Consider the following 24,837-nt stretch of genomic DNA (forward strand, 5'->3'; position numbering starts at 1 on the left):
GTTCCCAGACTGTGCCTAGCAAATACATTTGTAGTTACTTATAGTGGGCACCAGTGATATAGGGAGGTGCTGAAAGGCATCATCATCTCATACTGCGTGGGAAGAGGCACTGGTATACCACTCCTGTATTCTACCAAGAAAATCACATGGAATGTGATCGCTAGGCGTTGACACTTATTCGACAGCACAATCTTTCCTTTCTTAATTTCCTTTTAATTACAGTGAGACTACTTTGAGTAAGCCATTATCCTATCAGCCATTAAATGGAGGCCTGAGGCCTAAAGGGAAGAAATCTACTCCGTCTATGCTAAGAGTCTATGAGGTCATTCACACAATCGAAAACTGTGTTCTACCTGGGTTTGGGAACTGTGTGTACTCCCAATTTTTGATTGTGTGGAAGCAAGGTTAGAGGAAAACCTGGGTAGCTTTTTCTTCTACCTTGCTTCCACACAATCATTCCCCCCCCCCCAGGTTTTCCTCTAACCTTGCTTCCCCACAATCAAAAATTGGGAGTACACACAGTTCCCAAACCCAGGTAGAACACAGTTTTCGATTGTGTGAATGACCTCATTGTCACTTGTATACAACTTTTAAAATATACTACTTTAGATAGAAAGAAAAGAGAAGGACATTAATAAGTATCATTAAAACATGCCACAACTTTAGTAAAAGAGGAAGAAGAGTCAAGGCCAGAAATTGCTCATATCAGCTCCTCAGAGCTCTACTGTAGGCAGAGAAGAGGCCCCGGAAAGGTGGGCTGCTTGCTGCTCAAGGCCTGGGTGTCCCAAATGAAGGAAGGAGAAAAAGAAGGGCTCCTATAGGTGTCCATCCCTTAAAAGAATTGGGGTTGCAGGAATTGGGGGGCTTTTGTTCTCTAGGGGGCTCATAAAGCACAGTATAAGTCACTAATATCATAAAACGGTGCAATACAGAGGGTTAAGACCTACTAATTCAGTCAGAGTGGCTTGAGGCCTACTACTGTTTTGCTGATAACACCATCCTGAAGGAAATTAAATCAAGCAGAGCTGTGAGGTTTATAGGAAATTTCTTGGAAGAGAATCTGTAGTTTTGGACACAGTTGTTAAAGCATTTGTTATTTTTTATTATCATTGTTGTTTGCGTGTGTGTGTTTTAAAAAAAATTAAGTACAGATTTAAAGTGAACACAAGTTACCTGCGTCTTCTTGTGTCATTCACTGCTGAATAATCATGAGGTGGGAATATGCTGCCACTATTACTGAATCCACTAATTTCATTTCATTGTATTTTTTCAGGCAGGAGGTATGTGTGTGACTTTTTCTTAGTTGAAAGTTTTACGAAGTTTTTGGTGTTCAACATCAGGAAGTTCTACCTTGTGGTTTGAGCTCACATGATTATATTATTTGGTAGGTGTAGTGGATTTAACTCAGACTTTGTCTCAAAGCAAGCCCACGTGAAGGGAAGAAGAATGCTGAATCATCTTCTCTCTTGCTTTCACCAACAAAGGCTGTTCCTTTAAACGTAAACTGTTCCTTTAGTAGCTCAATCACTGCCACCACACCCACTTTTTAACAGAGTTTAATCCCCACCTGGTGTGGGTGAAATTCCAAGCAACTCTCCTTCTCTTTACCAATGGAAAAGTACAAAAACCCCACAAAACCTTCCATGTTCAGCCTACACGTGATGACCATGCTTGGTAGAGTTGCTGAGCAAAAAGAAAGAAAGAAAGAAAGAAAAGACAAAAAACTGTTTACTAACTGACCCTTAAACCCTAGAAAACAAATGTTGGCTACTAGGATTGTTCATTGGGTGCTACGATCCCCATGAATCTGTAGCACCCCCCGGTGCTGCTTCCACGGTGGCCATTTCTGGTGCAGTTCATTACATTCCTGGTGCTGGGAGGCCTCTTCTGTAGGAAGTAGAGGCCACGGGGCTGATGATTCACACAGGGTCGTTGGGAAAGCACATGGGGACGTCTGGGAAGTGTACTTCCAGTTCTGTTTCCATGGCTGCGGTGGAGTGGTGTATGAACTTGTAAGGGAATGCAAGGAGGTGGCAACGGGTTGTAGAAGAGAAAAGCTAGGGTGCATGCTTATAAGGAAGCACAAGCTTGTGGCAAGGTAACAGGAGTTTTAAAAGCTACTAGTATTTTTCAGCCCGTTGAAATAACGGGTGCTAGTTGCCTTCTCCGCCCTCCCCCGCCGCCTCCTCCCGGCCGGGCCTCCCGCCTCCTGCGGTGGTTTTGGGTGGGAGGGCCCTCCGCGGTGGTGCCGCCTGCCGACGCCGCCTTTGGCCTTCTGGGCGGGTGGTGAGTTCCGCCGCCGCCACCAAGAGTTCCGCCTGCTGGACCGCCGCCACCTCTGTCCTTTTCGGCGGGCGGGCCAGACCTGCCGCCGCCTCTCCTCTCCCCGCGGCCGGGCTGGACCCGCCGCCGCTTCTGCCCTCCCCGTGGCCGCCTCCGGCCTCCCCTCGGCTCCGCGCATGCCCAGAACAGCCGAGGGAGACACGGGCACAGACACCAGAGGACACGGGCACACACCCAGGCACTTTATTATAGAGGATATGAGGCAGTGGGAGCAGGGTGGTGAATTGACTTGTGAAGGCACATGTGGCAGCAATGAGGTAGTAATTGTACTTACGTTACTAGCTGAACTTATTCTGCCCTGCTTCTAGAAGCCTCCCTGTTTACAACTGCATATCCAGGCTTGGAGATTGCAGTTTTGCTATGCTCAGGAGCTGCACTTCAATGCGAGCACCCAATTTATGTTATACATGGGCTCAAGTTGCTTAGCTGGCAGTGGACTGGTCACCTCTAGATTTGGGCTGCAAGTAACACAAATTGCAAAGGGGATTAGCTTCACCCCACCTCTCCCTATGTGGGGGCCCAGGTAAGCAGATTCCAGAACTAGCTATTGCGAGTTATCTGGCATCAGAGGTCATTTTGGACTTTGGATGAACTCTAAAACTCCCCTCTCACAAGAGAGATAACACCTGATGCTAATGAAGCAATTAGGCCGGGAAGGGAAGGCAGAAAAGACAAGTGCAGCAACAGGCTACCTTGTAATAGGAATGAGTCAGTGATGTAACTTTAAAAAGGTGCCCATCGAAACTTGTGATAGAATTATTGGGAGATTCAGTCCCAACACAGGATATTCTTTGACACACCTGCACACTCTAATTTTCATTACAATCAGCCTTGTATACAATAGGTGATTCACACACCTTCCTACTCAGGAACGATTTTCAGACACAATGTATTCCGAAAAAGCCTGTCTGGACTCCCCTAATCAGCAGAGCATGACAACAGCAAAGTGCCCCCAAGGCACATTTTGGGATATAAGTACCCCTAACCCCATGACCTAGTCTGCTCTCCCGTGTCTATAACTGGAGACTCCAACTGCAGAACATCACAACAACTGTGTTCCCTTGTGCCTCTCATTTGGGATTCCACTACAACAAGGACTTCAGCAAGACCATCTACGTGCTCCTTTGTATGTTATACTTGGGATCCTGTTGAGCAGTCCCTATTTGGAGGAGAGGCCTATCAACGGCTACTAGTTGGAGGGCTGTGGGCCACCTCCAGCCTCAAATGCAGGATGCCTCTGAGTACCAGTTGCAGGGGAGTAACAGCAGGAGAGAGGGCATGCCCTCAACTCCTGCCTGTGGCTTCCAGCAGCATCTGGTGGGCCGCTGTGTGAAACAGGATGCTGGACTAGATTGGCCTTGGGCCTGATCCAGCAGGGCTGTTCTTATGTTATTATTCTCTCTTGTAACCTCAAAAGAGCCTGAAATCACTACCTGGATCAGTCCGTGTATCCTTCCAACCACCATCCATAGCAGGTGTAGGTAGCTGGGTCCACCAAGACACCTATCTTAAACTCTACAACCCTCCTGTTTTCCACCTCACTGTCCTTGAAGGATGTGAGTCTCCCACTGCTCGAAGCCCCATTGCCTAGAGACAGTACAGTATAGTGGTTGTCCGGCTCTCAGGACCCAAATCTATCATATCGATTCAAACTTCCCTCTCTCTTGGCATTTCTCTCGCCCGCCTGGGAATTTACACATAATCTGGAACTTGAAGCTAAATGTCCCTTACAATAGTCTATTTTAAAACATATTTGTACTGTGTTTATGTTACAGCCACCTTGTAACTTAGTCTTATTGCTTTTATTTGTTTTTCTTACAATAAACTCTTTTGATTTAATTAAAAACTGTATCTCAAGCCGGTTTTCTTGAGTTCGGACACTTGCACAAATTAAGGCTGATTGGAACTGCCTCTTCTTTTGAGCTAAATTCCCCACATTTGGAGGTGCTGACCAAAAACCCTCGAGGCAGTTCTATCAACACTTACCAGGGAATGCAAGGTGGAAGCGAGGTGACTGAGGCCTTGCAATGGCATTTAAAATGGTGGCAGACTGCCTTTGAATGCAGAGGTTTTGCATCAGAGGTATACTGCATGAGAATGGGAAGATTCCATTTAACCAGCATGGGTACAAAAACAACCAATATTTATATACTGCTTTTCAACAAAAGTTCCCAAAGTGGTTGACATAGTTATATAAATAAATAAAATGGTTAAGCTCTTCCTCATAGTGACTAATCAGATTTTCCTTTTTAACATGTCTGGAAATGCAGTAATCCAAAAACCTTTGGTTTGAGAGGAGAATTAAAATGCTTTACATTTTCACTCATGCTCTAAAAAGAATGGCAATTGCAAGTTAAGGTGCCCATCTTAACTTCTGTGCCATATAAAGATGTAAAGACTTTGTACAGTCTGGTGTATGATAATGGCTTTAGAAATGAGTCTCCAGGCACAATTTCCATTCTTTTTAGAGCAAGAGTGAAAATGTAAAACATCTTAACTCTCATCTCAAACTGAAGGTTTTTGGATTACTGAATATAAGCTATAACCCATGATTTGCTGAAGAAGACACACTTTAGTTAATCTAGCTAATGTAGAAAACCAATTAATGTTACTCTCAACTTGATAATGACCTATCATTTGATAAATACGAAGTATCACTGACTGCCCTGCAAAATTAAACTGAAGTGGACTCTAGTTTTGATTACTTGACTCTACAGCAGATTCACTTTTCAGGCAGCGAGTGATATTTATCATTTAATCATATTGGTCAAATGACAAGTTGCAACTTTTGCACCAGTGATCCTCAGCTGCTGCCTTGAACACGCAAGCAGGAGCGAGGCGAGCAACAGAGAGATCATCGCAGGCGCCTGTGAGCCTCCACCCACCCGTGACCATCCCCAGTTTTTGGAAGCCACTCTTTGTGTTCCTTCCCAGCCTTGTTGCTGCCAGCCAGGAGAAGGAGAAGAAGGCAGTGAGGGGCCCATTTAAAAATCTCATCTCTGGGCCAACTCTCACCTTGCTATGCCCCTGATTAGGGATGTGCACTGAATTGCTTCAGCACCAACCCAAGGGCTGCAAGGGGTTCCCTGAAGAGGAGGTGGGCAGGTCCTACCTGTCTGTCCCATAAACCTCCACCGCCCTGCACCACCCCCTCACAGCACTGTTCCAATCCAAGCTTCTCTGTGTACGTGGCAGCCTGTGCTACTTGCCCCTTTTAAGCGCCACAGTGATGGGATGCTTCCCCCAGCATACCTCACGTGGGTCAACATGCAAATGGCATCAGTGCATGCGCCAACGCCATTTCCATGCCGGATGCTGGGGGAAGCATCCCGTTGCCATGGCACAGCGCTTTAAAGCCAAACAGCACGGGCCGCCACTTTTATGGAGAAGCTTGGATGGGAACAGCGCTGTGATGGGGCCGCAGAGGCTTGGGGGACAGGCAGATAGGGCCTGCCCACCTCCTCTTAAGGGAACAACCACGCTCACCTGAAACGCTTTGGCAGCAGGGAGCCGAAACGATTTGGGCACCTCCCTACTGTATATATGATGGCTAAGCTATGAACGGGCCTCTAGGAAACCACCAATTTATTATCTGGATTTTCTTCCTGCTCAGAGCCAGCTTTAGTGCATCCTTATCTAGTATTAGCTACTCCACAATAATGGTTTTTTAAAAAATCATACCTTAGCATCAAGCAGTGTCAAAATTTGTGCTGTGTATCTTCTGGGACGTAATTACTGTCATTGCTGCTGTGTGTCATATCTTCTATTTCCATGTTTTCAGATGAAAGTAACTTCCTTATATATGCAGATACATCAGTGTTCTTAAGCAGCACAATGCTTGTGCATGTAAATCTTAGCCATTTTATTGCTTGCACTAAAATAGCCGTGAGTATTACTAGTGGCTGCGGCAGTGCCCCGAAAATGGGCAGAAGATAAGATAAGGGGCACAAAGTTGAATTTCATGGGCTGTATTCATGCCAAACCCATGAGCTCTCTTTGTGAACAGATTTGGATCTAAGAAGATTCAGGTCTTCGCTGAAGCTGCATGTCCAGCAATAATATCATACATAGCATGTTCAAACTCAGTGTTTCCACCACCAGTGGGTTAAGGCAGTATTTCATCAAACTTTTTTCTTTCAAGGAACCCCTTGACATCGGTCTGTATGCCCCTGAACCATTGAGCATTCCAGAAGATTCTGAGCAGTGTTGTAAGGAGCACACTCAGTGTATGCAGGTCACCAGCCAAGCCTCTTGGGCTTCATCATAGCCCTACATGAACTTAGCATACCCCCCAGTTAGAGTTATTAAGGGGAACTCTAGGGAACAGTGGGGGGTGGGGACGACAAACCACGGTGGTGGCCTTTGTCTTTGCTTTGTCTTGACCAGTTGTGAGGTACCCTTCTGCTCTCCAGTTGTGTTTAAACTGTGAACTTTATATGAATAGATATCTTTAGAACTGGGCTCCTCCCTGGACAACAATGTTTTCAATAAAGCAAAATTCTCTAGACTCCACTCCCAGGCGCATCAAAATCTACTAGGGTACTGCCCATTGGCTTCACACCTGGACCTCTGGGCTCCATCCTTGGTCCTGCCCTGGACTCTCAAACTACAGGAGAAGATTGCCAGCTATTTCAGGAAATCTTATTTACCATTACTATTCTCATGGGGAAGTCCGTGATGATGTTTCCTTCTGATAAGGTTTCTAGAAATCCAAAGTTCCCCAAGAATCAACTTTGAAAAATTATTGGTTTAAGGTAATGCAGCAGTTATTGCCTAGTTAGCTTTGTGCTTGCAAGATACAGGCTTTGCAATGTGAAGTACAGTATTTGCTGTGGAATCTTAGGGCTTGTTCATCATAGTATATTCTGTGTCTTTAGTGCATTGTGTTCTACTTAATCAATATATCGGTAATTTTAAAATTGTCACTGGCTCACCCATTGCAAGTGATTGGTGTGAAGAACACAGAACTTATTTTGATGGTAATTAGTAAATAATAAACAAATGCCAGTGATTTATTGTATCTCAGCCAAATTCTAATCGCATTCAGAAAAGACCAGTAGCTTTGAAGATTAGGAAAGTTTTAACTTTTTCATTTACTAACGGGGCAGCCTAGCTACCAACAGAGAAGCCTGGCTCTCTGGCTACAAATTATGATCAGTGAATGAACACTGCCAAGCTGGAAATAATACCGTGACTCAAACTATGTTAATGGGCAATGTCACTGTGCTATCTCCGTGAATAAAAGTCTTGATTTAGGCTTGTGCATTTAAAAAAACAAAAAAAAACACCCGTAATTGTTGAAACTGGGGCCCAAATGTCACATTGAATGATGCTCTGTGATTGTAAAGGACATGTAGCTATGGAGCATTTTGTTTAGTTATAAATATGCAAAACTGAGGGAATTCATAGTCAAACAATTACTCTGGTACTTAAGCCAGAATGATTCAGAATGTTTCTCTTCACAGAGTTGAGAAAAAGACTAGACTTACTTATCACTTGAGACTTTAAGACTGATTTGAATGCTGCCAGGGGCCATGGCAGTCTATGAGCACATCTCTGTGGAGCAAGATCTGTTGGCCTTTGGTGCAGCCTCTTGTGTGCTAGGTGTTGGTAATCAGAGTGGAGATTTTATTCAGTTTAAGACCAGAAGTTCTTGCCATGCCCGCCTGTCCCAGTTGCACACCAGTGCACCCCCAGACTCTCTTGACTGTCTGCAGTATTAATGAGGAAGCCACCACCTGAGTTCATTCCTCTGATTCACTAACAGTCATTCTGGCCAGGTTTTCTTAAGTGCTCCCAGGTCATTTAGTATGATTGCAAAGGACTAAGATATCACTCTGATAGGCATAGCCCCTAGCCCTGGAGCATGCACAGAGAACACCGAAATAGACTAAGTTTTAGAGCACTGAAATTGGAATGCAGCTCTCTCCCAATAAGTGGACACTCAGATAAGCCAAGGCCATTCAGAGGGCATCCTCCCTCCTATAGATAAGACCTTTAGATTCAGTCAAGTGAGTCATGCTGAAAATCAGTGTCTAGACTGCCTCCCTTGGAAGACATTTATTCAGCCCTTTTGTTTTAAGAGGAATGTCTAAGAGAACACCCAAAGTGGAGTCCCCCCCCCCCCCCCCCCCGAACTATAGCTCAGCCACTGGAAGTAATCAATATCGAGATCAGGTTTCTAGAAGGTGGAGAAGACACAGCCCAGCCATCATCAGTACCTGTCTCTTAAAAACTATTCCCATCCACAGAACAATGAACACCCAATATCATGCCCTCAGGCTTCTTGGAAGCGAAAAACTCCCCCTGTTGCCACCCCACATTGCAGGAGGAAGAATTAAAACTGCAGCCCCAGGACCTTATGTCCCATTGACCTAGACGGGCAGTTATAGACCTCTTTCTCTATACCCAACTTCTCCCTCCTTCCCTCTGATTTCCCAAGGCCACAACTGTGTCCCCTGCCCTTCAACACTAACCTGTAAGTGTGTATTGAAAGCCATTCAGTGCCATTCTCAGACCATTAATCCCTTAAGGGAAAATTATTACCAGCAACCTTGCTGCAGTGCTAACCATTGCCTTTTCGGTAAATTGTTGCTCTTCAATAAAACCTAACCTTGCTTTCAAGGAAATTGCCCTTCTGAGTGCTCTCACTTGGCTGTATCCTGTCAAAGGTCAGCTTTCCCAGTACCTTAATTTATAAGTTGGCTGTATGCAGGTTTGCACTAAACTGAGTTAAATTCTCCACATTAAAATAGCATAGTCACGAGGGGTGGTAACTACCACACTTCAGAGCAAACCTGGTAACAAAGCTCTGGTCAAGCACTTCATTGGAATGGGGACCTCTGGATTTTGAGGCCCATTTTGCTGTCAAAACAGGCCTTAAAATTGTGATCTTTCCGGCAAGAGATTGTCTACCAATAGGGATCAGTGGGTAGACCAGTCCTCCGCTCTACACTTAGTGTGTCGGCCCACCTCCCATGACAGGTCTACCCAGGTAGACCTGTCCTCCGAGGCGGGCTGACATAGTAAGTACAGAGTTGAGGGCTGGTCTGCCCACCAATTCCAATTGATAGACAGTCTCACTTTGGAAAAACAGGAGAGCTTGTCTACCATTTGGGGTCATGGGTAGACCTGTCCTCCGCTCCAGATTTAGTGTGTCACCCTGCTTCCAAGCTGTCCTCCTTGGCGGGTTGTCCTCCGAGGCAGGCTGATGCGCTAACTCCAAGCCAGGCTTACGCACTAGACCTGTCCTCCGAGGCGGGCTGATGCACTAAGTCCGAGAGTGGAGGGCTGGTCTACCCGCTGAGCCCAGTTGGTAGGCCAACTCTTTCTGGAAAATTTTCTCCTTGTTTTGAGGCCTGTTTCCCCAGCAAAATGAGCTTCAAAAGGGTGCGTTCAAATAGACTTGAGTCTGTTTAGGTGATTCGGGACTGATTCATTATTGCAGTCTACCAAGCCAGCTGTTTTTGACAAACCAGTTCAATGAGTCTGCTATTCAATTCAACCTTGAATCGAATAGCAGATTTTGATTTATGCACACCCCTAGTTAGGATGCCTATGTGTATAATAAATATGAATACAAGAAAAAGATGCATTGTCAGATTGGGGGAGGAAATAGATATTTGATGGACACTGAGTTGAAAAGAAGCCTGACAGAAGAGTTCCATCTTACTTGTTTTAATACCTTACATGAGTTCAGTTTTAGAAGGACTCACAATTGGAATTTAAGTCATTATGTTCTCAGGTCAATCAAGAAAATCTAAGCATAGTTTAGCATACTACCTGAGAGCATCTGTGGCACACTGAAGCAGTGTTAGGAAACTGGGAACAGGTGACCCAAGACTGACAGGTTCCAAATATAGCAATAGCAATAGCACTTACATTTATATACCGCTCTATAGCCGGAGCTCTCTATGTTGTTGTAATGCCCAAAAGTTACAGCTACACTGATAATCCTAGTGTGGTTGATTTTTGTTTAGTTTCAAACATAAAACATTCCTTTTGTTTCCTGCAACATAAATTAAAAGCAGCTCTTTTAAAAGTTTCAGACTTTTTGTTTGTTTGCAAAGAGAGGTGATTCATTGCTATGATGGTATTGATGACATAAAGGCACGTTCTTATAGTTTTTATCTTAATTTTTGTGTTATAAAGCACTAGATTATTTGGCTGTCTATGCACTGTATACCGTTGTATATTGGTTTATAACTACAGGATGGTGAATAATAGTACTAACAACATACTGTTTACTCAATTTCAGTTTTATGTCTGTCTGCTTAGAAGTAGTTCAATATTACTGTTTGTGTCAACTAAGGGTTTTAGGATTGCATCTAAAATTTAAGGCCACTTGTGCTAGAAACCTTATACATACCAGGAGTGATACATTGCAAAGATCTTTTACAAGATCCTGGGTATTGACTTAAAATACATAAGTGCATTTGATGTTACATTGTAAACTGGCATATGCTTGCTGGATAATGGCCATGATGTGACTTACCTCTCCCTACCAGCTTAATGTATTCTTAGTAAAGGCATAGGAAAATTCATATTGCCATTCTGAATTGAAGCCTTTTATCTTTTAAAAATATCATACATAATGGGAGGTTGCATACATGTAATAAAATTTATATTTGTTTTTCCTGTTGCAGGATTTCATTTCATTTCTCTAATTAATTTGTAATTATGACCCCTCCCAGTCCTAGAAGATTTCTCTCTATCTCTTTCTGTGAATTTTGGAGATGAATTGGTCTCTCTAATTCCTGAGAACAGTGTTTTTGAAAGTGGGGGTGGAGAAGTGTCATTTTCACTCAGTGTATAATCAGATTAAGTTTCAGTAGCTGTCACCATTAGTTACACTGGAATTGTATTCATGAATCTGCCTGTTCGTTAAAAGGACTTAACTCAATAGGCATTCCTGGAAGCTTTATTTTTACAGTTTTTTAAATTGTCCCCTAAAGTGTTTTCGCAGCCTCTGAATTGGCTGCTTAATTTGGTAATGACTTTTTGATGCCCAGTATAGTGATTATTTCCCCCAATATAAAATATTGTTACAGTGTATTTCATTTAGCCATTCCCTTTGTGGAATGAGCTGTCAGTTCATTTCTCTGCATGGATAGATATTTGATTTTCTCTCTTGGCAGAGGCATCTGTAGTTTTGCTTGTAGTTCTGTATATGTTAGGACACCCTCTCTGGCATCTATTTCCTTGGTTTTGAAAATAAAGCAAGTATGTGCCTCTCACATAACCCCCCTTTGCCCCATATCTTGGCTTGACCTTTCCCTTCAGGATTTACAAGTCTTGAAAGAAGGTATTTTTCAGGCAATTTTACTCATCCACCCATCTATCCATCCACCCATTGCCATTATTGTGTAGATTTGAATGATGCATAACAATATCAGGCAACTAATCCAGACAGAAATCCTGCAGATATAGTAGCAAAGTCTGAAAAGTTGAGATTCCTATAGAGAACTTTGTGCACTTCTGTCAAGGACTGACTTCAAGGAAATCCATTGAAATCTTCATTACAATGTCTTGCTCCCTGCAGAGATGGGAGGCTTTGGGAAACCAGGAGTTCCCCTTATGGGGGAGAGGAAGGGAGAATGTAGCATTAATGCCTAACATGCAAAAGACTTGACTGATAGGTTCAGCCATTCTGACTATGATCTTATGCTCTGTGGTCTTAGACGGCCACAGGGGCAGTGGATTGATTTGGCAGTTCAGTTAAACTTTCTTGTGTTCTCGAGAGGTGCAAATATGTGTGGTATGAAACAAAGCTTGAATAGGATCAGTAGTGATTCCAGGTGTAGGTAGCTCCAATTGCTGCTATTCTGTAGCATTGTTACTACTCTTACAGTGGCAGAGAGATGTGTGCACCTCAATACTTTAATTTCCAGTACTTTAATTTCTAAACATTTTGCAACAAAATGCAAATATGAGGAGAGGGAAAGCCAGTGCTGAATATACCACTATTGTCTGTTGAGCTTGGCACTTTATTTGCTTCTTCTGGGTTTGTGAATAATTTTGTTTCAGTGCTTAACAATGAAATACTATATGTTGTTTACTCAGAAGTAAGTCCCGTTATATTTGGTAGAGTTTACTCTTATTTAAGTGTGGGTAAGATTATAGCCTAAGTAAGAGAGATTCTTAATTTTTAATATGGTCAGGATGTTCTCATTAAGCCTGGGAATTCAGTAAAACTACTTAGATTATGTTAGCTGTTTAAGACTCTTTTTCAACCTCCACCATAAACCTGCAATGAAATACAAGAGTTACATGTTTCAATACATATTTAGTAAGGTGCTAATTGTTTATGCCATACTGGCCCCATGTACTGAAATGCAGAACAGGTAAGTTGATTATACAGTATCTTGATCAACTTCTGTTGATGTATGAGTATACCAGGTTTTGGGTTGCACAAAGCCCTTCATTACATAGCATGGTAATGTGACACTTATTCATGTAGTAAGTTCTGCTTCAAAAGCAGGATAGAAATAGGAAGTGTTCTACTGTACATGCGTTGAACATAAGATCTGTACATGTTTACACAGATTGCATGTGCAATGAATATATAATGTGTTCATAGGGCTTAACTCTTAATATATAACATACGACATGATTCCTTAATAATGCAGGTATTCTTAAGACACAGGCAATTGCCTGGTCCCTGAACATTTAGCACATCAGCCCCACAGGCTGAGAACCAGTGCTTTGCACTCCGTGGGATTTGTTTAAACTTTTCTTTCTCTGAGCAGCAGACACTCATGTTGTATAATGAACCGATTTGGAGACTCTTCCTTGGTTTCAAAGGTAGCTTTTGTCACCTTTTTTGCTTCACAGGTGTGACCTGTGCACACTGCTGTTCAAGAACCTCAACTCCATTGCCTGCTTTAATGGCACATAATTAGTTGCACTGTGCAATTAAATTACCCACTTTCTGACCAATGGATTGTATAGGCAGTTGTATTTACTGAAGAATGGAAGATCCATATATCTTCAAAAATCAATTAAAGTGCTGCTCTTGCACCTTGTGTGTATTACTTCATTCAGGTATATACTACAACTCTCTAAACCAGTGGTTTCCAATAAGGGGGATGGTGGCTTCAGATGTTGCTGAACTACAACACCCATTATCCCTAGCCACAATAAATTATAGCTGGGGCTGATGGGAGTTGTAGTTGAACAACATCTGGAGGCCCCCAGGTTGGGAACCACTGCTCTAAACTGTTACCTTCCTCAAATTTTATTCTTATAGCATTCTTGAGGCTCATGTCAGAAACAAACGGCTTCATTGTTGTCTTATTAAGCAATAATACTGAGGCAAGCCGGCACACAGTTTGACATTGGTTTAGTACAAAACTCTTTCCCTTATCATATTTTCTTTAAAACCAAAAATCTTGTAAATCAAAAGATGAGAATCCAGAAAATCTAAATGCTCTGGTGGCTACCATATTATTCCATGTAGAATTCTGTGGTGGTGGAATATCAAAGCATGAACAGCAAAAACTAAATTTTTGATTTAAATTTAACACAATTTAAATTTTGTTTGTTCGAGGTCTACAGCAGCCACTTCATAAATGCACATTTCCTGAATATGGTGAACTTAATCATAGAAGAGTTTAGATGCCTCTGTCAATTGTGGGTTTGCATACTGACACTGCTGAGACATGGTGGCAGGTTGTACTATATATCATCTGTCTAAGCACTTGTTCTGGAACCTTTCTATCCACTAACCATTTGTACATTTGTGTACAATTGGAAAATACTTTGGTCAGGGGATGAGTTTCTTGAACCTTAAAAAATATATATATTTTAATGATGTGTTGCTCTGGTGTAAAACTGTTTTTAAAGATTGCTCTTCTGCCTTTTTTAAATAGCTTTCAAAAGCCACTAAACGTACTACAACTGTGCTTTGGGGAGTGGAACTTTTCTGCATGGTGCTTTTACAGGGCTTTTGCACACTAAGGCTTTGGGTGCGTTCATATGAGGGTGGGATTTAGCCTGAATTCAGTACTGAGACAGGAAGGTACTGTTCATATAGCAAGCGAAATTATTCAGATTTTATCTTTATGAATAGAGCTTAACTTGGAGTGTCTGCATCCAAAAATAGTTGCACTTTCTAAAACATTTTCCTGGAACACTCCATCATTCTGTGCAGTATGATTCTGATGTGTGGAGAGACGCCACAGATAAGCGGACCAAGATGAGATGGAGGTGTGGCTTTGCCAAGTGTCTGCTGACACGATAGCATTCTGGATAAATTTGTTCCCTGTTCCCTGGAGTCAACTCCCATTCATTCATTTCTATTTTTTTCTTTAACTTAATAACTTGTTCCTTCCTGGAAATCCTGACTCATCCCCCCCCACCCCCCAATTGCCATGGGTTGCTATATGTCTCTATAGCCAGCTACAAAGTTTTGTAACATCAAGGTCAATGGAAAATTAGAAAAAAAATACTAAGTTGGGAAAGGCTGGCCACGGAGCTCTGAAACCAGGCACAACTGTCGCACAGGATAGTGGGACTCTGTGTATTAAATTTGAAGCTGATGGGCCAATTGAATGATTTTTAATACATTTTTTAGACAGGGAGGGTGCTTCATTTTTTGTTGTTTTATTTCCCTATCAATCTTCTGCTAGCCTGCCACCTGGTGGCTGATTGCAGTCTTGCACAAGACCAAAGGAGTAGAGGTGTGCAGATCCGGTTCGAATCTGGTTCGATGCAGATCCTGTAGTAGCAAGCACGAATTGCCCTCTTTGCTAATCATGGTCCACCCTGGTTTGCATTTGAATGGGAGACTACATGTGTGAGCACTGTAAGATATACCTCTTAGGTGATAGGGCCACTCTGGGAAGAGCATCTGCATGCTTGCATGCAGAATTTTCCAGATTCACTCCCTGTCATCTCTAAGATAGGGCTGAGAGAGACTTCTGACTGCAGCCATGAAGAAGCCGCTGTCAGTCTGTGTAGACAGTATTGAGCTAGATGGACCAATGGTCTGACTCAGTATAAGGAAGCTCTCTATGTTACATGTTCCTGTGAACCAACCCGGTTCGACTGGTTCAAACCTGAACCAGACCGGCTCAAAAACCAGAACCATGCCCTCACTGCTTAGGCCACACTGCTGTGGAGAGTGCCAGAGTTTAGAGGAGCCGGCAGTGCTAAGGTGCCCTCTCCCCACCCCCACCCAGCTGCCCTTAGAAACTTTTTAAAGGTAGGATTCCCCTTTCCTTGTAAAAAGGAATCCTCACCAGATTTCCCTTTACAAGCATAGTCCCTCAAATTGGGTCAAACTGGTTTGATTGAACAGACTGGGGCTGGCGGCTGGTTCATGGACTGGCAGTTCGGTTCAGATTTGGTTCAAATTTGAACTGAACCACCAAGAATGGTTCCGTGCACACTCCTACAGCTGAGAAATAAAAAAGTGAAATACCCTCCCTATCTAAAATATTTTTAAAAATTAACCAAAAAACTGATCAGCTTCAGATTTAGTCCCACTATCCTGTACTACAACTGTGCCTGATTTCAGAGTTCCATGGCCAGCCCTTTCCAACTTATGATTTCCCCCCTAATTTCCTATTGACCTTAAAACAACAACAACAAAACCCCTTGTAGCTGGGCTATAGAGACATGTGCCAACCTTGCACAAGACCCAGAGCAAATATTTTTTTAAAAAATAGGTCCAACGTTTATGATTTTTTTTTTAAGCAAAGGTTTAAATAGTATGCAGGGTATCCACCAGTGTTCTCTCTAACAGGGATTCCCAAATGTTGTTGACTACAACTCACATAATCCCCAAGCAAGAGCCATTGCAGCTGGGGGTTCTGGGAGATGTAGTCAACAACATCTGGGAATCCCTGTTAGAGGAAATACTGGTCTCCACCACACATGCATACATACCTGCTCCTTCTCTATCTATGCACTTGAATAGAAGAAAGGAGGCAGGGTGCCTTCCTCCTCTGCAACCCCATTGCCCAAAAATGGAGAGCATGCAGCATTAACAGTCCCTGCTTGAAAAAAACCTAAGGAACCGTAGCCAAACTTCATAAGATACAGGAATATGAATGGCCTCACTTTTACTCTGAATTATCCCAGAAAACATTTATTTCTGCTTTGACTATTCTTGTCCTAAGTCATCTGATGTTAGACCACTTCCTCCCGCACTAAAGCTGGCAGTCTGGAAAGGCTTATGGTGATGGAATTTAGTTCTTTCTTTCTTTTGTATTTATGAATGTAGGTCTTATCCAGAATTTTCACGGGTGATGCTTTTTATGCTCACTCTGTTGTCCACACTCCTGTAGTCCTCTTCTGTTTGATCAAATATGAATACTGGCTCATTTATCCAACTTCATTTTGCATGTTCATTGGATTCTGCTGCTCAACATTTAACAATCAGGTCACATTTCTTTCATTTTCCTCTGGTCAAAATTGGTCCTTGGATCAGACCATAAAGACCTTTTGTGTGTATGTGTACTGGCTGGAGTCTAAAAATGTGTATTAGAAGAAGCTCTTCCTGACTCTTCATGACATGATCTGAAAGCACATGATGCAGCATGCTCATTTAATCTAAGGAAGTCTGTGTTTGGTCAGTGCGTGAATGGTAGACTGCCGAAGAACACGGTATATGCCATTTTGCGTTCTGTAATGGAAGAAAAGCAGGATATGAGTGCAATAAATAGGGCTGTGCAAGGTTGGAATGGGAATTTTGGAAATGGCCCGACACTGGCCATTTCGAAGGGCGTTGGAGATATTTCTGATCCAAAATAGGGGAGACATTGTTAAGGAAATCCCGAAGCATTTTGGAGCTCCAAATGGCAGTGGTTGTCAAAAAGACATGCATTTTTAGTTTTGTTTAAAATTAGCCAGTTACATTACTTAGAATTTTTAAAAGAAAGTGGAAGATTCTTTGATGTTACATCACTTCTCCTGAGATTCACGGATATGTTATCATTTTTCTTCTGCAGTTCTCTATGAGTAAAATTTCTGGGTTACTTTAAAAAATTAAATTAAAAACAGCTGGTTGGATTCTCTTGTAGTTAGATACACAGTCTGGCCATCTTTTCCTGCTTGTGGGGCTCCCTATCTAACCATTCCCCCCATTCCTACTTGTGGGGCTCCGCCTGGCAATTTTTTAAACTTGCCCCATCTGTGGGAATTTTTGCCAATTAAAAAATGGGTTTTGAGGCTAATCCTGACATTCTGAAGGGTCCAAAGGATGCGAAACCAACATCTGTGGTTCTGGATCAGATCAAGTCTAATCCATTCTGAAATTTAATATCTCACACTGCCATAATAATAAATACATTTATCATCTGATCTCCATTTTAACACATTTACTATATTTGTGGTGAAATATCAACAGCATGAAATCCATCTTATGCTAAGTAGATGTTGTCTACTGGAAGTACTCAATTTTTTCCTATAAAACATTGCACATTTGATCTATTATGAGAGCCCACGACGTGATTTACAGCTGAGAGAGTCATTAAGTGACTGCTTGATTCTTATACTATTTTAAACTCATATTAATTTCTTGTTCAATGTAAATATGCAGAGAAATGCACCAGGATACACTTATTATTGGCTGTGATTAATGATACCTTTCATTTCTCTTCCAGGTTGTTTGCATTCGCTCTACATGGAATGCACTCTCACCAAAGTTGAGCTGCGATACCCGACCACTCATTTTAAAAACACTGAATGAACTGTTCTCCCTTGTGCCTTCATTAACAGTGAATTCAAATGAATATGAGGTATGGTTCTTGAACCTGAGGAGTAGCTCTTCTTTGGTTATGTGTTAGGTACTGTCTGGTATTTCAGGCATGTTCCCATCATCTTGGCTAAATATTAATGCGCTTTCCACTTATACATCACATCAGCATTTTAGAATTATTTATTTTATTTTATTTAACATATTTATATACATTGCTATATATTATAGCAATAATATAGCAATAATGTATATACATTGCTAAATTCATATTTAGCAATGAACCAAATGTTAGTAGTAGTAGTAGTAGTAGTAGTAGTATCTTCAGTCAAGCCATTTAAAGTATACAAAGTGTTTGTTGCATTCAGGAGTACTTTTTGAGGTTGTGGGTGGATTAATGAGTATGATTAACTAAGTAAATGAATAAGGGAGGAGAGCTGGTCTTGTGGTAGCAAGCATGACTTGTCCCCATAGCTAAGCAGGGTCTGCCCTGGTTGCATATGAATGGGAGACTTGATGTGTGAGCACTGCAAGATATTCCCCGCAGGGGATGAAGCCGCTCTGGAAGAGCAGAAGGTTTCAAGTTCCCTCCCTGGGTTCTCCAAGATAGGACAAGATTTTTTTATTTTTTATAGGACAAGATTTTTTTATTGAACCAACAAGCTACCAAAGCATACAGTACATTGCCAAAGCACAATTATATACAAAGTGGTTGTTTGTACATGATATATCTACAAAGATTTACACACAAGGATTTGGAAACCCACAAGGTTATGAAGTATATACAGGTAGTACTGTAACTCAGGGGTGGGGGATTTCACGGCACATCAGGTAATCGGGGGGATTATGTCCAACGTCCATTTCCACAATTTGTCCCATTGCTGTTTAGAAGAGATACTCTTGTCTTTTTGCACATAACCATACAAACGTTTCCAGAAGAGATTTACTGTCTCATCTGCATGAACCTCTTGGTCCCGTCTTCCCTCCCTATTCCTATGCAGGAGCATTGCATAAATGACATACAGGTTTACTAACCTGATTACAAGAAGGGGAACGTTCCAATTCCCTAGTATGAGGGCACCCGTCCCGTCCCGTTTCCTTGAAGGTTTCTTTCTGGGACCTCGAAAGGAGGTTCTGAGAGAGATTCCTGCCTGCAACCTTGGAGAAGCTGCTGCCAGTCTGTGAAGACAATACTGAGCTAGATAGACCAATGGTCTGACTCAGTATATGGCAGTTTCCTAACTCAGTTGAAAGTCAGTCCCTTTTTGAAAGTGTCTACATTCAAATTTACTTCATACCTTGTTTAAATTCTTAATTCCTTAAGAGTGGTACTGATTCTCAAGGCTGCCTAAAAATTACACCTTCTTACTTGGAATCCCAGCTTGGATGTAGCATCATTTTGGAGCATTTGGGGTGGGGGTTGCAGTGGTCCTAATAAAAGGCAGCCTCTACAGGTGAGCACCCTGGAATAGTGCTGTATGCAGGGCGTTTGTGGGGAGAAAACTGGTGGCTACCAGAGATGACTGCCAAAAGGATGGCTGCTGCTGCCAATGATTGCAGCAAATAGGAAAAAGAACCACAGTGCTTCTACTGCTGCCATCACACTAATTTGCCCCTCCCTCCCAAATTCACAGATCCAGGCCTCCCAGTTTCACACCCAACGCAATTTTGGCCAGAATTGGAGTTTTTACATAGGACAGCCCAAGCCTAGCAATATTTTACAGCAACCATATGAGTTAGGTTAGGCTGAATTACAGTGACCTGCTCAATAGGGATGTGCAAATCGATTCAGGTACAAATTGATTTTTACCCGAATCTAGGTGATTTGGATACAGAACAAATTGCCCCTGTCGTCCATTGGCTAGATTCGACTCCAAATCAAATTGCACCAGATTCTATTTGAATCCATTCAAGATTTGGATTCCTCCTATTAATTTTCCCAGATCCCCAGCTTTCATTAAAAAAAGAAAGAAAGAAAAGCTAAACTCTAGCTGTTGTAGAAATGGAGTTATGGGGCAAAATGTGTGGTCACTATTTTTCAAGCATTTGGATTCTTTGGTGTCTAATAACCTTTCCTCATAGTGAATCCCTATGAGGATTCATTACACACCAAAGAGTCTAAACACTTCAAAAATGCCTAAAATGTAAACTGAGTACCCAGTGGCTTGCAGTTTGGGGGGTAGTTGGAACATGAGATGCCACTAATTCCCCACCCCCACCTGCAAAGCAGTGGGGTCAAAATGAACAGAAGAAATGAAGGTGTGTAATTAAGACCCCAAAGAATCTAAACACTTCAGAAATTCCAAAAAAATAAAAATAAACTGAGTACCCCACTTGTGTGTGTGTGGCGGTGGGGGGGAGGATGTAGTTGACAGTTGACGCTGTCCAATGACAGACAAAATGAACAGAAGAAATGAAGGCGTATAATGAATCCTCATAGGATTCATTATGAGGAAAAATGATTAGACACCAAAGAATCTAAACACTTCTATATTCCTAAAAAATAAACTGAGTACCCCACTGCCTTGCAGGTGGAGGAGATGTAGTTGGCACATGGCGGTTGACAGTTGGCACTGTCCAATGACAGTCAAAATGAACAGAAGAAATGAAGGTGTGCAATGAATCCTCATAGGGATTCATTATGAGGAATAGTTATTATACACAAAGAACCCAAACACTTGAAAAATAGTGAACAGATTTTTTGCTCCATAAATCCACTTCTACAAGGGCTAGAGCTTAGCTTAAAAAAAAAAAAATTAAACCTGGGGATCCATGTTAGGATTAGGATAGGGCAACTTCAAATCCCCATTATTTCTTATGGTGGAAATATACAAAATCAGTAAAAACAAACCAAAAATCATTAAATATCAACCAAGTGCCCCACTGCCTTGAAATTTGGGTGGTAGGTGGCACCCATGGGGACCTACCCACCACCCAAATGTGGTGCCCCTAGGTCCTATATAGGTTGTCCAAATCGATGTGAATCCAAATCAAATCTGGGGTGATTCAGGGGGACAGACTCGGTCACAAAACAAATCAGGGGTGATTTTATTTGGGCACAAATCAAATCAAAAATATTGATTCATGCACATCCTTACTACTCAAGGCCTTAGGGAGCTCTGTGACTGAGTTCAGATTGCCAAATGGGAAGATTTTATTTATTTATTTATTTATTTATTTATTTTTATTTTTACATTTTTATACCGCCTTTCGTTAAAAGAAAACCCCAAGGCGGTTGAGATGACAAGATGACATTTCTATGAAGCTGGTTGGAGACTGAAATAAAATGATGATGACTTTTCATGAATGTTCTGATCAATGTCTCAACCATGCCCCTCTTCAGAGATCTTTTATGGATAACTACAAAAGTTGAAGAGATGGCTCCCTTTACAGGAACATCGCCCCGAATAGACATGGTTTGCCCACAACGTCCTTACTGACTAAGAACACTCACCACTATCATTACTCTCACTCTAAATAGCTCATTTTGCCCTCACAGATGTCAGCGTGTAGTCAGATTTGGTTGAATATGTAATTTTGAGGTGTCATTATGTACACTGTTTTATTTATTATTGTTCTAAACCACCAAAGGTGACCCACAAAATTAATAACAACATTGAGCTAGCTTTTTAGGAAAAGCAGTATAAAAATGTAAGGCATGCATAATAAAACACATTAAAAATTAAATAAAAGCACAGTTATCAGAGAAGAGTGATAAAATCAACCAAATAGACCAGCAGCCAATAAGAACTAATCGAACAGGAGCATCTCCAACAACAGCAGCCATCGTCTAAAGGGCCAGATAAATAAATAGGCTTTTACAAAAGAATGGAAGGAAGGATGCACTACTAATCTTGTGTGGGAGGGTGTTCCACAGTCTGTGGGCAACCACTGAAAAGTCCCTGCTCTGTGTGCATGACAGGTGCTAGCACATGGAGCAGAGCGTCTCCCCCAGACAATCTTGTAAGGAAAGTACATATGCTTGGAAGTTTGTGGGGAAGTTTCCTGAGAGCAGCTTGTTCGCCTCCTCCATTAGGAGATTAAAGAACAGAGGATGGGCAGGTTTTAGCACAAATTTCAACTGTTTTGCACATGGGAAACCATATGCTTGGTTAATTATGAAGCTACATTAATTCTTTTTGAATAGACCTCTTGACAACTCCTTTGGTATTAAATGTGTTCTGCTGACATTGAGCAAATGTGAGCATTTTATTCCTGCCTCTCTGTTTATTGATTGTATGAATCTGGTCAACTGTTTTAACCTGCTTTGTTCTTTCACAAGTCAGACCTTCGCTATATTTGGGGGCCACTTTCAACATCACCTGGAGATACAATACCTGCTTTTCATATTGAAAAACACGGTTACCATATATTTAATATAATTAATCCAACTTCTCAGTGGAAAGTTGAGAATAATGTTTTCATCAATGACTTCTATGACTTTTGCAGACTATAAATGCTTTAGTCCTGTTAATGTCATTGAGACTGCACAGTCTAAATGGTCTATGAATTGCCTCCTTAGGAGCACTTAAAGGTCAATTTTGTACCCCCAAGCAAAAATGGCACTTGTGTGCATTTTTATTGTGCATCTTTGGATATTGGCTCTAAAGTGTAATTTTTGACCTTTTGAAATTCTGTTAGTACTCTGAGGCCTATTAGTCTGCATTTGGGACTCAGCTAAATTGCCTGAACCATTCTAGTTACAGGAAACTGAGTTCCCAAATCCCTTGGAAACCTTGGACACCTGGCCGCCTTTTCTGAAGAAACAATTAGTCTAGAATGGCTTGTTTGACTTATTCTTTGAGGATGCTAACAAGCTGAAGTGCTTTTTCTTTCATTTTTTGTATTTTCTATCCTGCTGCCTAAAGATGCACTTCCTGAATGGTGGTATCTTTTTCTAATTTTATAGAAATTTAAAGCTCAAGTTGTCAGCTTCCTGTGGAGCCACACTCAGAACAAGGTGAGACACTGGAAAATGTTGACAGCACAGTTTGTCCAGATAGATGCCTACATTGGCATACCTGCCTACATGTCCCTTACCTGCTCCCCCCCACCTGCTGGTGATTGGTTTTTCAAGAGACGTGTGGGGTTGCAGCGCTGTTTCCTGTTTCTCTTGAAAAACCAAGCGCCGGTGGGGGAAAGGGGCAGATTGAGCAGGTAAGGAGCTCTTACCTGCTCTTTTAAAGGCACCCCCCCCCGCCAGTTGAGCCAGTTCGAACGGCAGCATTTGAGCCAGTTCGGCACTTCCTTTGGAAGCACCAAACTGGCTCATGCACATCTCTGGTTGACTGACATGCATTGAGCATCACTGAGTTAACACAAAAGTTTCCAAAACACTTCTGTCCTGTGGTTCTGTTGCACAGTGCCTTGGTAACATATGAAGCTCTTATCATATTGGCCATTCGGGTGGTGTTTTTACTTGGGCCAGTGCTCCCCTCCCCACTCCTCAGTTGGGGCCACTGTTGTTGATGTCAGAAGGAGCAAATTGATCAGTGAAACCCTATGTGTTCGGAGCTTTCTAAATTGCTGAAGTAAAATGGATTGAACTAGGGAAAATTTTTATTTTAGTTTTTGCTTCTGCACTAGTAGGAAGATTAGATGTTTTGGTTTTACAACACTATTTTTATTTTTAGTAAAGCCTGAACTGAGTCTGTGACAGTGTGCTATTCTTGAAAAAGGTTGTATAATATTTGTATTCCACCTTTCTATAACATGTTCAAGGTGACTTACACACCATCATGTAAAAATGCCATATTTAATTTTTTAAAAACCCAACAAAAACAATAACTACACCATTGCAGTAACACAGACTAAAATAGCAGCATAAAAACAGATGGAGAAAAATGAGCAGCAACTATAATGTGTGTCTTGTTATGATACATTAAACCTGGTGTTTGTGAGGAATGTTAAACTGATAAGCAGAGCAGCTGAATCCAGTGCTGCATCTTTTTTGGATGGTTATAGCACAGAAGGAAGTATTATACTAGAGGTTTCCTTGCAATGTATCACTTTATCCCCCAATTGCTTTCTTATTTAAAAATGGCCCCATGGTGCCTTCTTTTAACATATAGCCTAGCTCTGAAGAGTTTGCTAGTGGTGGTAGTGGCAGTGGAGACTTGTCCAAGGGTGGTGGAGGAAAACAAGCTGAAGGTGGGGGTTGTTCTCACTAGTCTTGACCCACCCCAGCTGCTTTGCTCTCCCTTGCCATGCCATGCCACCACATTAACCTCACGCATGCATGCTTGTCACTTGCCCAGCTCTCCAGCCCAGCGAATGACCAGCCCACGCATCTGGGGTTAACATGGTGGCAGGATGAGGCAGGAGAGAGCGAGAGAGCTAGAGTGGGGACAAACCATAGCTACAGCTTGCTTTCTGCCCCCGCCCCACTCGGATGGGCCACCACTGGATGGTGGGGAGATGGCAGTATAGGATTTTCCACCCTTGTGAATGACACCCTCACTTACAAAGGGTGGAGTTTTCCACCCCAGTGATGACCTCACCTTTAAAGTAAAGTTAAGGAGCAAGTGTTAAAAGAATTGGTGGCTGATCAACTCTAGGTAGTTTAGGAAGATACTGATTATCTAGATCCATTTCAAACCATCTTTAGAGCAGGTTATGGGGTGGAGACAGCCTTGGTTGGCCTGATGGATGATCTCTACCAAGGAATGGACAGAAGGAGTATGACTCTGTTGTTTGGGACCTTTCTGCGGCTTTCAAAACTGTCAACCATGGTATCCTGGTACCTGGATCGTTTGAGGGATTTGGGAATAGGTGGTACTGCTTTGCAATGGTTC

General features: G+C 42.1%; 1 protein-coding gene and 1 long non-coding RNA gene across 5 annotated transcripts in view; one reads left to right on the top strand and one right to left on the bottom strand.

Moving 5' to 3' along the window:
• LOC128341660 (uncharacterized) overlaps positions 1 to 2,407 on the bottom strand; it is a 31,422-nt gene extending 29,015 nt beyond the window's left edge. Inside the window, exon 1 of the long non-coding RNA XR_008314504.1 lies at positions 1,174 to 2,407. This is a non-coding gene — a long non-coding RNA (uncharacterized LOC128341660). The remainder of the gene's footprint in view (positions 1 to 1,173) is intronic.
• FOCAD (focadhesin) overlaps positions 1 to 24,837 on the top strand; it is a 234,809-nt gene that overhangs the window by 114,119 nt on the left and 95,853 nt on the right. For all 4 annotated transcript variants that reach the window (XM_053288048.1, XM_053288050.1, XM_053288049.1 and 1 more), the window contains 2 exons: positions 17,952 to 18,086; positions 22,953 to 23,003. In XM_053288048.1, the coding sequence (XP_053144023.1) occupies positions 17,952 to 18,086; positions 22,953 to 23,003 (186 nt within the window). The remainder of the gene's footprint in view (positions 1 to 17,951; positions 18,087 to 22,952; positions 23,004 to 24,837) is intronic.

Source organism: Hemicordylus capensis, chromosome 2 (assembly GCF_027244095.1).
Source record: "Hemicordylus capensis ecotype Gifberg chromosome 2, rHemCap1.1.pri, whole genome shotgun sequence".
Classification (NCBI taxonomy): Eukaryota; Metazoa; Chordata; class Lepidosauria; order Squamata; family Cordylidae; genus Hemicordylus; species Hemicordylus capensis.